The following is a 13,350-nucleotide window of genomic DNA, read 5'->3' as shown; positions in this document are numbered from 1 at the left end:
TTCTTCTAACGGAATGGATTTATTAAAAATTTGTTATGAAAGTGAGGGATGTATGAGATATTTTTTCAAATCGTGTGGGTTATAGGAAATAAAGAGTAAATTTAAGGATGCTATAAGAAAATTTTTGTATGAATATTTCACTTCCCTTCCATTTAATTCTCCTTGCAATCAAACATAGCCTTGGGTTAATCAAGTCAATCCTGATTGGGCCGGACAGAGTTGGGCTCAGTTAGGAGGACTTAGAGTTGGGCTGGGGTCCAGCCCGGTCGAGTTGCAACCTCACTACCTAAGCCAACCCCTTCCTTTATAAAACCTTATACAACACCTTCTCTCGGTCTTCTTTTATTATATAACCCTAAGAACATCCATTACGGCGTCCCTCTGCTCGGAACTTTGCGTTTCATCTGCAGATCCATAGGAAACCTGTAGGCTCTCTCTCTATCTCTCTCTGGTTCTCTTCGTCTCTCTTTTTTTCTTGTGTATATTAGCATTAATTACCTTTTTCCTCAGTCTTCTTCAGCAGGAATGAAGGTTATCGCCGCATATTTGCTCGCTGTGTTGGGTGGCAACACCAGCCCGTCCGCTGATGATTTGAAGAATATCCTCGGATCAGGTATGCTTTAATCACTGTTTTTATTTTCCTAGATTTTTACTGGCGATTAGGTTTACTTTCATATTTGTTGATATTTCTGTGCTTTTGTGCCTTCCTTTTCTTTTGTCCCTTTCACCCCTACTGTTCATTTTCTGTTTTCTCTTCAAAAAAGATTTTTTTTTGAGAAAAAAAAAATGGATGCAGAGAGATTCCCTTCATTCAGAAATCCATTATCTGTATATATATATATATATATATACACACACACACACACACAAGTACAAGGTCTTAAGTGTTGATATCGATATCGATATAGATTGTTTGTTTCAAGTTGAACCAGATCATTTTGTCCATTAAAATACTGATATCTTGGTTTTTTAGACCATTTTACCCTCTTCTATATTCATACCATCGTTTATGATATTGATATCGTATCAGCATCAGATACGTACAATATTGATACTACCGATACGATACCGATATCTTGAAACGTTGCAGAAGTGGAGTGTAGTTCTTGAGCTGTTGAAACATGATAACTAGCTCATTTTTGCTAAACTCATTATTTTTCTTCACCAAAAAGAACGGAATAATGGTAACAATGAACATGATGACAAACTTTTTGCTAAACTCATTATTTTTCTTTTCCAAAAAGGACAAAGAATAATGGTAACAAACAAAGGTGTTGCATTATACTTGAGTAATATCTATTGAGAAGTTATACATGTTTAATAACATCTTTTTAAAAATTTTGAAACATTTAGCTAATTATAACTATAAAAAAATTATATATAATAAACCAGAATCTACGAAGAAGAAGAAGAAACACACACACGGATTCATAATACTTCTATCGTGGTCTAGCCCCATCACTGATATCATATCCAAGTACTCGACTCTTAGTACTACATCTAATTACAATGAAAGTAAATAACTATAAGCGAGTAAACACCGAATGGAGTCTGGGTTTGAGAAGGATCAAACAGGTCAACACCGCTGGCATCCTCAAGCTTATGTATAAGATTATCTCTAGGTAGAACAGTATTTATGTCTCTTAGGTCTACTCCTCCCCCCTTCGGAATGACTCCCTTTGGACTGTTTCTCCATCCTCAGATGCCTTTTGGGTTTGGCATAAAAACCTCATTATCATGTCTATTGTTCTTGGGGCCATCTCCACCTCCATCAGCGACGGCACTTCTACTTCTCTCTGGATCGATTTTTTGCATCCTTCAGGTGTTCTTCTTTTGATGGTGAGTGTTTCTTATAAGCGAAGGATATCACAGTGTCCACGTGTCTTCTAGAAGCTTTGACAGACCAGTATCTGTCAGGTTCCGACCTTAAGCTGGTCGGTTCAATTTTTTTTTGGTTTTTTTTGGTTTATTTATTTATTTATTTATTTATTTTTTATTTATTTTTTATATATATAAATGAGGATAGTCGGTTCCACGTTGGACGGGCAAATCCTAATTTCAATCAGTTTGTGTTCAGATTTTATGGTTGTTTCAAGGGAAAAGTAGCTTGAAAGTCATCGTGGTCCATATGCGCCATGGTTTCAAGTATGGTATTGTATCGGCCGTATTGACCATATCGTATTGGTATCGGTTGAGATCAATCTCCGATCCATGACCAATCTGGATCGACTAGCCGTATTGTTTCAGGGGTAAAATAGTAAAAAAAAATGTACTTTTCCCAAAAATCAAGGCGCAAAAGTGTCCGATACCTACCGATCCTCTCCGATACCAATCTAGATCAGTATCGGAAGAGACCAATACCAATACTGAGAACTAAATCCTTGATATGCATAGACTCAGAGGGATGGAGGAAATAATCACGCCGCTCCTCATGAATGGCGGAAATAGCATCCTTGTTAATTTTTTTCATCCATGTTCCATTGGCCATTGCACTTGCGTAAGGGGGCACACTACCTTTCAAGAAACTCCTCTATAATATGGGGAAAAGATTCCTACCTGGCAGCGTGACCCTTATCCCAGGCATAAAGGGAGACAAAAATGATCAACACGCCCCCAAATGAATGCTAAAAATTCAACCTATTGATGATACAACATCAGTACATATGATGAACAAAGGATGATTCATTTGTGTTTCAGCTACTGTTTTCAAATAATTATGTTGCCATGCAGATGAATGTCACATTTAACAATTTATTATAGCAATTCCATTTTCATCACGCCATGGAAAATTTTGTGCACTCAAATTTCCTTTTTTGCTTGAATGAGTATGTGCTTACCATACTTATTGTTTAGGTATGCAATGTTTTAATATATGGTATAAATTGATCTGCAACTATGGATTGCAATAGATCATTTGTATTGATATTGTGCTCTTATTATCACGAACCTAGGGTGTTAAATCAAACCATTGATGTTAATATATTCATTTATGGATTTTATGGTGCTTTTTGATTTAGTGAACTGATGCAAACCTAGACAATAGGCTATTAGGTCTTCTCTTTTACAATATGAAATTAACATAATCTAAACTGAGAGGTTAGACTTATGTCTTCCATAGACTCTTCTTTTAGTGGAGTATGTCGTCTGGTGCTTCCTAATTGTCACCATGATTTGAAACACAATTTTCCAACCTTCTTTACATCATTATATTGTACAAAGCAGCAGTTTTGCTCCGTGTAACAAGCATTTCAGGAAAAGGTATTCTCCCAAAAACAAAAAGAAGGAAAAGGAAAGACGACTAACATTTCATTTCAGAAGAAGGTATCAAAAAAATTGATAATTAAATTAAAGAGGCAATAAATTTTATATATAATCGGGTTTCATGATTCCTTGTATTCTTGCTTCGACTTTGCCTGGGGTTGCTTTGATTTGGTATTTTTCTTATGTTAGCTGACGATTTGTGTTGCTATGGTGGGTTTAGTTGAGTTAAGTTCTTAGCCTGGCACTGTTACTTCTGGTAATGATTTTAACTATCATCAAGAATTTATTGTGGGGGTTTACTATTTTTTTTTCTATCCTTTATTGAGAAAAAACCCATGCGAGGGATCTTTACTGCATAATCTATGATGATCATTGTTTTGTCATGGCCTTTTATTTATGACTATAATCCAGCATAGATTTGGAGTATAGTTCATATAAGATATGGTGTCAAATTTGATTGACCTTGATTGTGTTATGCTACGATGCTGGCCTCAGGGTTTTATTTAATTCTACTAAAATTTGTAGATTTAAGTAATTACATATAGTCTGTCTAGACATGGTTTTCATTAATATGGACTGGAGTTTATGAAATGTGGCTTTGACTTGATATGTTGGGCTGCATTTGTTTTTTATATTGTGTTGCAAATGGGTCTCAAATTTGAGAAGAGAATTCTAAATCTATTATATTATGCTTGAAATCGTTGTCAGTATGTATGCAAACATGTTTCTGATACTGGGTATGACATTGGTTCCTTAAGAAATAACTTGTTTTGGTTGCAAAGATGGTAACTGTTATTTGGATTTGCAGTTGGTGCTGATGCTGATGAGGATAAGATTGAGTTCCTCCTCTCTGAAGTCAAGGGAAAAGACATTACAGAGCTTATTGCATCTGGAAGGGAGAAGTTGGCTTCAGTTCCTGCTGGTGGAGGTGGTGCTATTGCCGTAGCTGCTAGTGGTGGTGGTGGTGGTGGTGCTGCACCTGCTGCAGAAGAACCCAAGAAAGAAGAGAAAGTTGAAGAGAAAGAGGAGTCTGATGATGTAAGTGTTTTCTTAAGATCCATGCTAATCAGAATTGTATGCAATGTCCATTGCACTGGTGCAGCATCAGATTTTATATTTCTTTATCCAACTTCCTATAATTCTTTGGATTCTCAATATGACTCATATCGACTAGCCTATGATTCCAACTTAATCAATTAGTGAAGTAATCCATTATTTCCAACTTAGCCTCTTATGAAGGAAAAACCCTTTGGGCAGAGGCCCAATTCAAGCACAACCCAAACCAAAGATTATTTCCACCAAAATTAAACCCACTGCTGTGATTTTCCTACAAAGCATTTTTTGTCAATGAATTAATACCTTCTGTATTCTTTTGCTTTTCCCTGATGTTCTTTTTATTGTTTAATTGTTACAGGACATGGGCTTCAGTCTTTTCGACTAAGGGATTACCTGATGGTCATTGTGTGGTGAAGGCATTTTTTTTCATGTTCAAAACTTTGGTTATGCAGGGTAGACTTGAATTTTATTTGTTAGAATCTATTGCTTTCCCTTTTTGTGGTATGACTTTCTAGTGGACGCACATATAAGCATTTTATTGTAGTTGGATAAATGGAACAAAATATTGCATTAACCTAAATTATTTTTAGATCTGTTGAGAAAGGGTATGTCTATTTTAACAAATTACTCCATTGGAAACGGGACCAAATTTCAATCCTAAGTTCACAACTTCACATGTTTTGTCCTCATTTGTTGTTAGGAGATACTGAACTTACCTCGTTTGTTGGTTGTCTTGAATTTATTTCCAAGAATTCCTGGAGATTCAAGAATTGTCATGAGGTGAGGGATATGCAAAGTTCTAGGCTAGGCTATGGAAGCTATTGGATTTGTTTGTTGTTGATATGCTTTAGGTGGTAGTATTATTCCACTGAAGGATCATAGGAATTCGAAGTTTGATTTGTTTGTAGTTATGCAGTTAGATATGGTCTGGTTGGAATAGCACTATATGTATAGACTCTGGCCTGAGCAGGGGTTTGGTTGTTCAAAAATAAACATGTAATATCCTCAAATGGCCAGGAAGCAAAACTGGAAGATTATATTCAGGATCATATTTTCTCAGACTCGGGGTAGCTGCAGTGCATGGTTGAACATTGGATGGGGATTCAAGGGGTTTTTGAGAGGGGGGGGCATGAAAGGGAGTTGCATGGTAATCTGCAGTTATTAGTAAATTATTTACAGTTTTGATGAAAGAGAATTTTTGGATGGAAAGCCATAGATCTTTTCCATTACTTCTTGTTTCAGGTAAGACAGATTGTGTACTTTGCATGAAAGGGAGTTGCATAGTAATCTGCAGTTATTAGTAAATTATTTACAGTTGATGAGTTTTTGGATGGATAGCGATAGATCTTTTCCATTACTTCTTGTTTCAGGTAAGACAGATTGTGTACTCTGGTGACAGTTTTCTGTCCAAGAGATCACCCTGCCACAAACAGGGTGGGGTGGTGGTATCAGGTTTCCTTCACTCTTATGTAGATTCCTGAAGGCAAGAAACCCAATCTTCCCTTTGGTTGTTGCATCTGGCTTTGTTAAAACTCTAGATGGATTCCTACATGCTGACCATCAAAACTCTAGCCTGAAACCCTAACCACCAGCCATCTTTTACTCAAATTACATGCTTTATTGCTAGGGATCCTCAGACTGCCTACCGCAACCCCCCTCCCAATTTGCAAGAAAGCTATATTTTTCAACTTATTATATGCATCAAACCTGATCCATCCTTTCGAAGTCTTAAACTGATTTAATGCATGTAACCGAACTCTCTTATCCTTTGAACTTCAAAAATTTATGGGCAAACCATATTTTCTCCATGAAGCATTAATCTTCAATAGTTTCACGGTAGGTTTCAACTTGGGACAATTTACTTGTATTTAGGTTTGAATATTCTTTTTAGATGTTTCAACAGTTCTAATTAAAGTTTTGTTGTGTCAAAACTCCCCATCAACATTTCTAAGAGGCCCTTGTAGACCTCTTGTTCAATAGAGATGCACTAATCCCGCCTGCTCTTATCAGGACATTGTACTATTCTCTCGTTATGGAGGGATCAGAGGTAGAAATGGTTATATTATTGCAATTGGATGTGATGCGCAAGGCATTTTTCTAGGGAAATTATACAAAAGAACCCTAGTCAAAAACTTGGCCACAACTTCTCCAGTACAAGTAGGGATGCGGACCCGGGCCACAAAACCCATTTGAATTCCCCTTGGACCCACGGATAAAAATCCTATGCAAGAGGGATGGACGGCTCATATTAGCTCTCCATTGAAACAATCTTAAACCAGTGGTTCTCACTTAAACCAAACCATAATAGGTATTCCAACCAAACCGGTTTAGGTTTTGAATTAAAACCTGAGAATAAACTTCCTCTTCCTTCTCTCTCTCTCTCTCTCTCTCTCTCTCTGTTACGTCTCCTCTCTGCCCTAATTCGAGCAGAGCACACGAAGGTGCTGCTCACCTAGATCTTTGGCAGTTGGGAACTCTTACAACTTCCCTCTCTATAAATCTGTTATGGGTTTCGACCAGCAGCTCTCTATTCCCATTCTTTGAAATCTGTTATGGATCTTCTGCAATAAACTTCTACCTTGGGTTGTTCTCCATTAGACCCAACTTGTATAGAGGATCAAGAAGTGAAATCGATACCATAAAGTTTTTGAAAACTAGCAGTAAAAGATAATTAGATAAATGTGTTACTTCAATGATAGTACCTTGTAAAAAGGATTTTGGACTGAAATCGACACTGTAAGAAGCAAAGGAAGAGAGTAGAAGAGAAGGAGAAGAAGTAGGGATGGCATTATAGAGAGAGATTGAGAGAAAGAGAGCTTAAAAAAAAACAGAAATTGAGCAGGGAATATGCACAGATACAAGGACTGTGCTAGGCACACAATTTCTATATGTTCGAGACTTCAAGTACCCACATGGTAGCAGTATCTCTTTCTTTTCAGTAGGCTGTTGGGAACTAGCTTAAAGCCCACATGATAACACTATCAAGAAATATGGACCAATGGCACGATACACAACTACAGAATAAGTGAAGGGGTTGATACATACACCCTGCAAACTCAAGATCTGTAATGCCTAGCTGGGAGTTAAACATTACTGGTACTTGTAACTTCAGAAGGAATGAGGAAGTAATCTCTACATTGCACTTGGAAGATTTTCCTTTGGTGGAAAAATCAAGCATCTCCTGCTTGACAAACAGCTTCTGAAGTTGTTAGACCATTAGAAAAATCTCTTCCAAAATGATGATTCAGAGGTACTCCCACTTTCACTCTCCATTCGAATAGCATGATCACTATATAACTGCTTAAATGGCTATTGGCTAATGAACAAGTTGATGATGAAGTCTCATACTCTTTATCGTTAGTTTAGATCAAACAAAGATATCAATCCGTCAAAACTATTAGCATCTCAATATGGTGGAAATTGTCTTATTTTCTTACTAGCAATAACAGTCCAACATTAAGATTGTGATGACTTCTAGTTTCTTAACGATGCCTGCCGGTGAACAAACATGACAGCAAAGAGCAGCTTAAGGACCTTATACTCAATAAAATGCCAATTAATCTCTACTGCTCTCAAAAACTTGGCCAGAAATGCCATTGCTTCCCAGATGTTTCCCATCTCATGCACCTGATATAGTTACTAGTTTCAAGTCCTGGATAACAATATCTAATGCACAGCTATGAAATGAAGAGAAGCTTCTAGTGTTTTGTATTATTCTTAAATTCTATTAGAACTAAAATAATAGATTTTGTTAGATGGTTATGAATGTTTAAATGAACATTGCGTGGCTCATGATGGTGGTGGTAGTGTAAATCACAAGATTGGGAAGGGGAGAATCAGAAATGAAAGAAAACTTGAGCTAATGATAAGATCAGTTAAGAGTCAAATGAGATGGCTCAGCCTTGCAACAAAGGTAGGTACTGTAAAAGACACTGGGAAGTCCAAAGGTGACCTGGGCAGAAGTGTTTAGAGATCAATCCTTGCTTATGAGTTAACATTTATGGCATAACAGGTTTTGTGTGGCTGACGCTAGGTAGTGAGTTGACTTCACTTGGACCCAAATGGCAATAAACCCTATGGTTTTAATCATGCTTCATGTCTCCTAAAGCAAGACTGCCATTATTAATCCCTGTTTCTCCAATAGTTGAATGAAGTACTACTGAAACTGCTCTGCTGTGAACTAACTTGCACTGGCAGGTTCTGAACAACACCATTCTTAAGGAGATCCTTTCGAGTGGGTCTATATCAACAATGGAATGCTTCCTTATCTATTGTTTGATCACTCCTCTGCTTGAAGAAACTGTCTACAGGGGATCACTCTGTTTCATCTTTGAGCTTCACGAAGCTCTGCAGTCTCTAGTCATGAGACAAATCTAAAGCATCAGCCATAAGGACCACCACTATAATACTAAACCTACTTCCATGTTCAAAAACATAAACAAACACAAGCATCAGCAATCCTCTTGTTCCTCTTAAAAAAGATAAAAGACCAAGAGTTTTTGTTCCATTGCCATAAACTTTATGATGGTTTTTTTTTCCTTTTTCCTTTTTTCTTTTAGGGAAAGTGATTGGCTGTGTTATTGTTCAAAAGAATGCAACAAAACATATGGCACTCTTAAACACAGTTATTAGAAACCCCAAGACTGGTAGTTGATGCTGATTCATTGGTCAAAATCAATACTAGTTCAACCATCTACAAAGCCAAGTGAGCAAGCTGGACAGCATGAAATGAAAACTCATAAGAACATATTCATAACGGTTCCATACTCATGGTTTTCAGACACCTAGGTTCAATCATGTGTCCGTGAAGTGCCAAGTGGGAGTAAGATGAACATTTCAAAGGGTTGTATGCAACTCTGCAAGCTTAAAGCATGTGCCTCGGCAACTGCAATATAGAAAATAGAGGAAAATAATTCTTTCCTTGTGGTACCATCTAATCAGATACACCAAACAAAGGGCAATATAGAAAAAATGCACCACCAAACAGATGGGCGTGAATGAGGTTAATAGATGTTGGCAAGAAGTAATACAAGACAATATAAGGTTTTAGAATATCAACCACAAGTAATGACCACTAATAAAGCCGATGCACCAATTGACACAAGGTTCTACTAATTTAATAACAGTTATAATAGATACATGAGCTTGGCGGCAAGGAGAGTTTCACATGACAAAGAAGCTATGCCAGTAACGCTTCCTATGTATATAACCATGATTGTCTCTTATGACGCCATTCTTGTGCATTGAACACTTGGAAAAGGATCCATTACATGCAACGCAAGCAAGATGAGTAAAGAAGATCATCAAACAAAATGCATCTGACTGACAACTTTGATCATGAAAATAGCAGGCAGATTACTTCAAAATAATGGGGAAAGAGGGGAAAAGCCTGCATACAATAAAAATGAAAGTAAAAATCATCAAGGAACAAACTGCCTGTGGCATGAAGAAAGGAAAGGAAAGGAAAACCATTCAGTTTCTATACATGTTATCAATAAATAAAGATGAAAATTGAATAATAAATGCAATTCCATTCCAGTTTGTCAACCATGTAGGAAAGATGATGTATAGATCAGTGTATCTCCAACCCTAAGTCATTCAGGAGGGGCATTTTAATATTTCAAACTCTTTACATCTGAAATGCAGAATATCCAGTATTTGAAGTTACATTTTGAAGCACATGACAGAGACAATATATCCATTTCTAAACCATAAAAGAGAACCAACATACATTGTGTTAAGATTGCTCCCAAGCCCAAAACAATTCCTAATAAAAATGGTTAAAATAGCAACAAAAGGGTAGAGAAAGTTATTGTGCAATAACGAACCTTCCATCTGTTTGCAGAAGAGCTACCTCTAACCATGGAATGACCCAACTAATATGTAATATCCTCCATAGAACCTGACACGAGAACAGGAATTCATTAGCTTTTTCCTGCTTTATCTCAACTCCAGGTTCCTTGAAAAGAACATACATTTGATTGATGCCAAAAGTAAGTTTCCACAGGGAACTCAAAAACAAGAACATACAGTATAAAGTTCAATAGCTATCATCTTTTCCTTTTTCCACCAAACAGTCAAATCAAGAGCCAAAAACCTGGATGCTCTGGGTGGATCACACCCGACCCAGAGCAGCCAGGTTTTTCAACTTTGCTGAATAATTTAATAAAGCATAGACTCAGAACTAGAAGAAGGGAGAAGCAAGAAGCAACATGCAACATGCAACATGCAGAAGAAGGGAGAAGCAACATGACAGCATATGCAAATTAATGTTTGCCACACAGTTGAATACATACCCAGAACTGAAAATGAAGCCGGCAGAAATGAATTGAAATTTGCACAAAAGCCAAAAAAATCATTGAAACCAGCAGAACTGAACTGAAAATCCTTGAAAAATGTAATTTCATACCCAGAACTGAAAAAGTCCATATGCTCTGTTATCTCACCCAAAAATATTCCAACCAAACATTCTCAAACCCATAACTGAAAAACCTTGCCGAATGCAATTACATCATAATCATCATCATTAAAAAAGAAAAAAAAAAAAAAAAAAAGAAAAAAAAAAAGCCCAACCATTGGAAAAACCAGTAGAAGCACATGACAATATGAATAGCCAACGTAGAACACATTCGTTCACTTTTCAAAGTCTTGGTGGATTCAATCCACCATAACCTAGGCACTAACCCAGGTGCTCTACCGTTTTGAGCGAAAGACTCCTTACCTACAAGAAAAGATTTTTAGCACATTAAAGGCTAAAGACTCCTTACCTACATAAGGTAACAGTACTTTATCAGAATTTAACAAAGCAAGAGCAAGAGTGGAATTAAAAATAAATTTAATGTTCTCACTTGTATCAATAATCTTCGAAGAGGATAAAAAAGTGGGATTCAACTATCATCATTAAAAAAATTTCTAACTTAGCAATGCTATTCTAAAATGTAAGAGGCATGTATGTACTAACCATGTCCCTGGTTCTACAGAGATAGCAAGCAAATACAAATTGACAACTTCTTTCCCAACAATAGAAAATTTATTGTGATAGTCTTACATAGTTCAAAGAAGAATTACAGGCTTAAAAGTCATATGTATAAATGTATCCATTTAAATTTGCACAACTAATCTATATCAAATAGAGGCAGCAGAAATTCCAAAATAATTTTAACAAAATATGGTAAGGAATAGAAGATAAGGAAACTCAAATCATTCAAGGAAAATAACCCTAAATTTGCATTCCATACTTCACACATTCAAATCACAGACCTAGACATATTGATGCCTTTCCAGAGAGAGAGATATAGTTTTACCTTCGTGCACAGAGATTAAAAAAAGAAAAAAAAAATTCTCCCTAGGAAAGTCACAAGTAAGAAAAAAAAAAAAAAAAAAAGCCATGACATCAACAAAAGAAAAAGAAAATGGTTAAAAGGAGAGAGAGATCAGGGAGTAGAGGGAGTGAAAGAGAGATAGGGAATAGCTGAAAAATCTACCCAAGAAAAAAAATACCAAATAAAAATGAAGGGGTTGTTCTTCATACCTTTGCAGAGAGCTTCGTGCGAGGAAGAGCGACTTTCTTCCTCTCCTTCCTTTCGTTAATAGGGAGAATAGGATGCAGGGATCGACCTACCTCTCTGGTGGCAGATCTGTGTCATCTTTGTAAACAGTGGCTGGAAACGTGGAGTTTCATGAGAGTTAGGGCAATGAGGGAGAGAGACATAACAGAGAGATAGAGAGAGAAAGAGAGTCGAGAGAGCAGGGTGCGAGTTAGGGCAGAGAGGGAGAGACGTAACACACACACACGAGAGAGAGAGAGAGAGAGAGAGAGAGAGAGAGAGAGAGAGAGAGAGAGATAAGTAAGAGCAAGGATAAGGAGATTGTTGGGCTTAGTAGGGCAATCCAGTGTTTGGCGGATGTTTGCCCGATTTGGTACAAGTGACAAGGGTGAAAAAGAAGAAGAGTCCAAACATTCGTGATATGGATCCTACTATCTACAAAGGGAGGGATATAGGCCAAGAGAGGATTGAAGAAAATTTTCAGCCAAAGACACTGAGTAAAAAGATATGTAGAGTAAGATAGTCCACAGTTCTATGTTACACCTCACAAGGCCAAAGATCCCCACTTCAAGGCCATGGTAAAGGAGATTCAGCACTATAGACCAAATGTTAAGCCGCCAACACCTTGTGAGATTGTTGGGCCTTACCTAGATGATATTGTGGAGAGATGATTGAGTATATTGAGTGGTTCAAGGAGAAGTGGCCTTTATATGGAGTGACCATCATGTGTGATGGGTGTAGTGACCAACGGGATTGTCCATCATCAACTTATTTATTGTGATGGCCAAATAATCTTGCACAAGTCCATCAACACATTTAGTGATATCAATGATGCAATTTGTATAAGTTAATGGATGAGGTTGTGGAGGAGAAAGGGGAAGAGAAGGTCGTCCAAATATTATAGTGACTGACAATGTGATAAATTTCAAAAAGGCTGGCTATATGCTTATGTTGAAGAGGAGGCATATATTTTGGACACCGTTTGTAACACATTGTATGATTTGATGTTCAATGACATTGGAGATATGCCCAAGGTACATAAGGTGGTTGCTAATGGAAAGATCACTAACTTTATTTAATATCAGAATTGGGTTTTGATGAGGAGGCATATGAGAGGGGATTTAGTGAGTCCTGCAATGAGAAGATTTGCCACAAATTATATTGCACTTGATAGCATCCATTCTCAAAAGTAATACTTCAAATGTTTGTCTCTTCTGATTGATTGTCTAATTTTTATGCAAGGTCTGAAATTGGGAGAAATATTCAAGATCTCGTCACATCCACAGTTTTGGGAAAGGATGCACCGACTTTATGTGTTTAGAGAGATTGATGGGGGATAAGGAGCATATCATGGGTAAGATAGTATTTTCCATGGATTTAGTTGAAAAAGAGGCATACCAAAGGAAAACAAGAAGTTTGTGAAAATTCTAGAAGTCTGAAACTTTAATCATTTCTTATTAGTATCTAAATTAGTATCTAAACATCA

The 13,350-nt window shown here is 37.0% G+C and overlaps 1 protein-coding gene and 1 long non-coding RNA gene across 2 annotated transcripts; one reads left to right on the top strand and one right to left on the bottom strand.

Annotated features, from left to right (window-relative positions):
* Positions 1-285: 285 nt before the first annotated feature.
* On the top strand, positions 286-4,920 carry LOC122081114 (60S acidic ribosomal protein P2-like). The gene is made up of 4 exons (XM_042648090.1): positions 286-425; positions 511-613; positions 4,070-4,299; positions 4,676-4,920. Exons 2-4 carry the CDS (start codon positions 526-528, stop codon positions 4,700-4,702), a joined length of 345 nt encoding a protein of 114 aa, XP_042504024.1. The 5' UTR covers positions 286-425; positions 511-525; the 3' UTR covers positions 4,703-4,920.
* Positions 4,921-9,280: 4,360 nt separating this feature from the next.
* LOC122082684 lies at positions 9,281-10,379 on the bottom strand. The gene is made up of 2 exons (XR_006141381.1): positions 9,803-10,379; positions 9,281-9,706 (listed from the first exon to the last, which is right to left on the bottom strand). It is a non-coding gene; the product is annotated as an uncharacterized LOC122082684 (long non-coding RNA).
* Between the last annotated feature and the right edge of the window lie 2,971 nt (positions 10,380-13,350).

The sequence above is a fragment of the Macadamia integrifolia genome, chromosome 6 (genome assembly GCF_013358625.1).
Source record: "Macadamia integrifolia cultivar HAES 741 chromosome 6, SCU_Mint_v3, whole genome shotgun sequence".
Lineage (NCBI taxonomy): Eukaryota > Viridiplantae > Streptophyta > Magnoliopsida > Proteales > Proteaceae > Macadamia > Macadamia integrifolia.
This window is presented reverse-complemented; position numbering and strand designations above follow the sequence as displayed.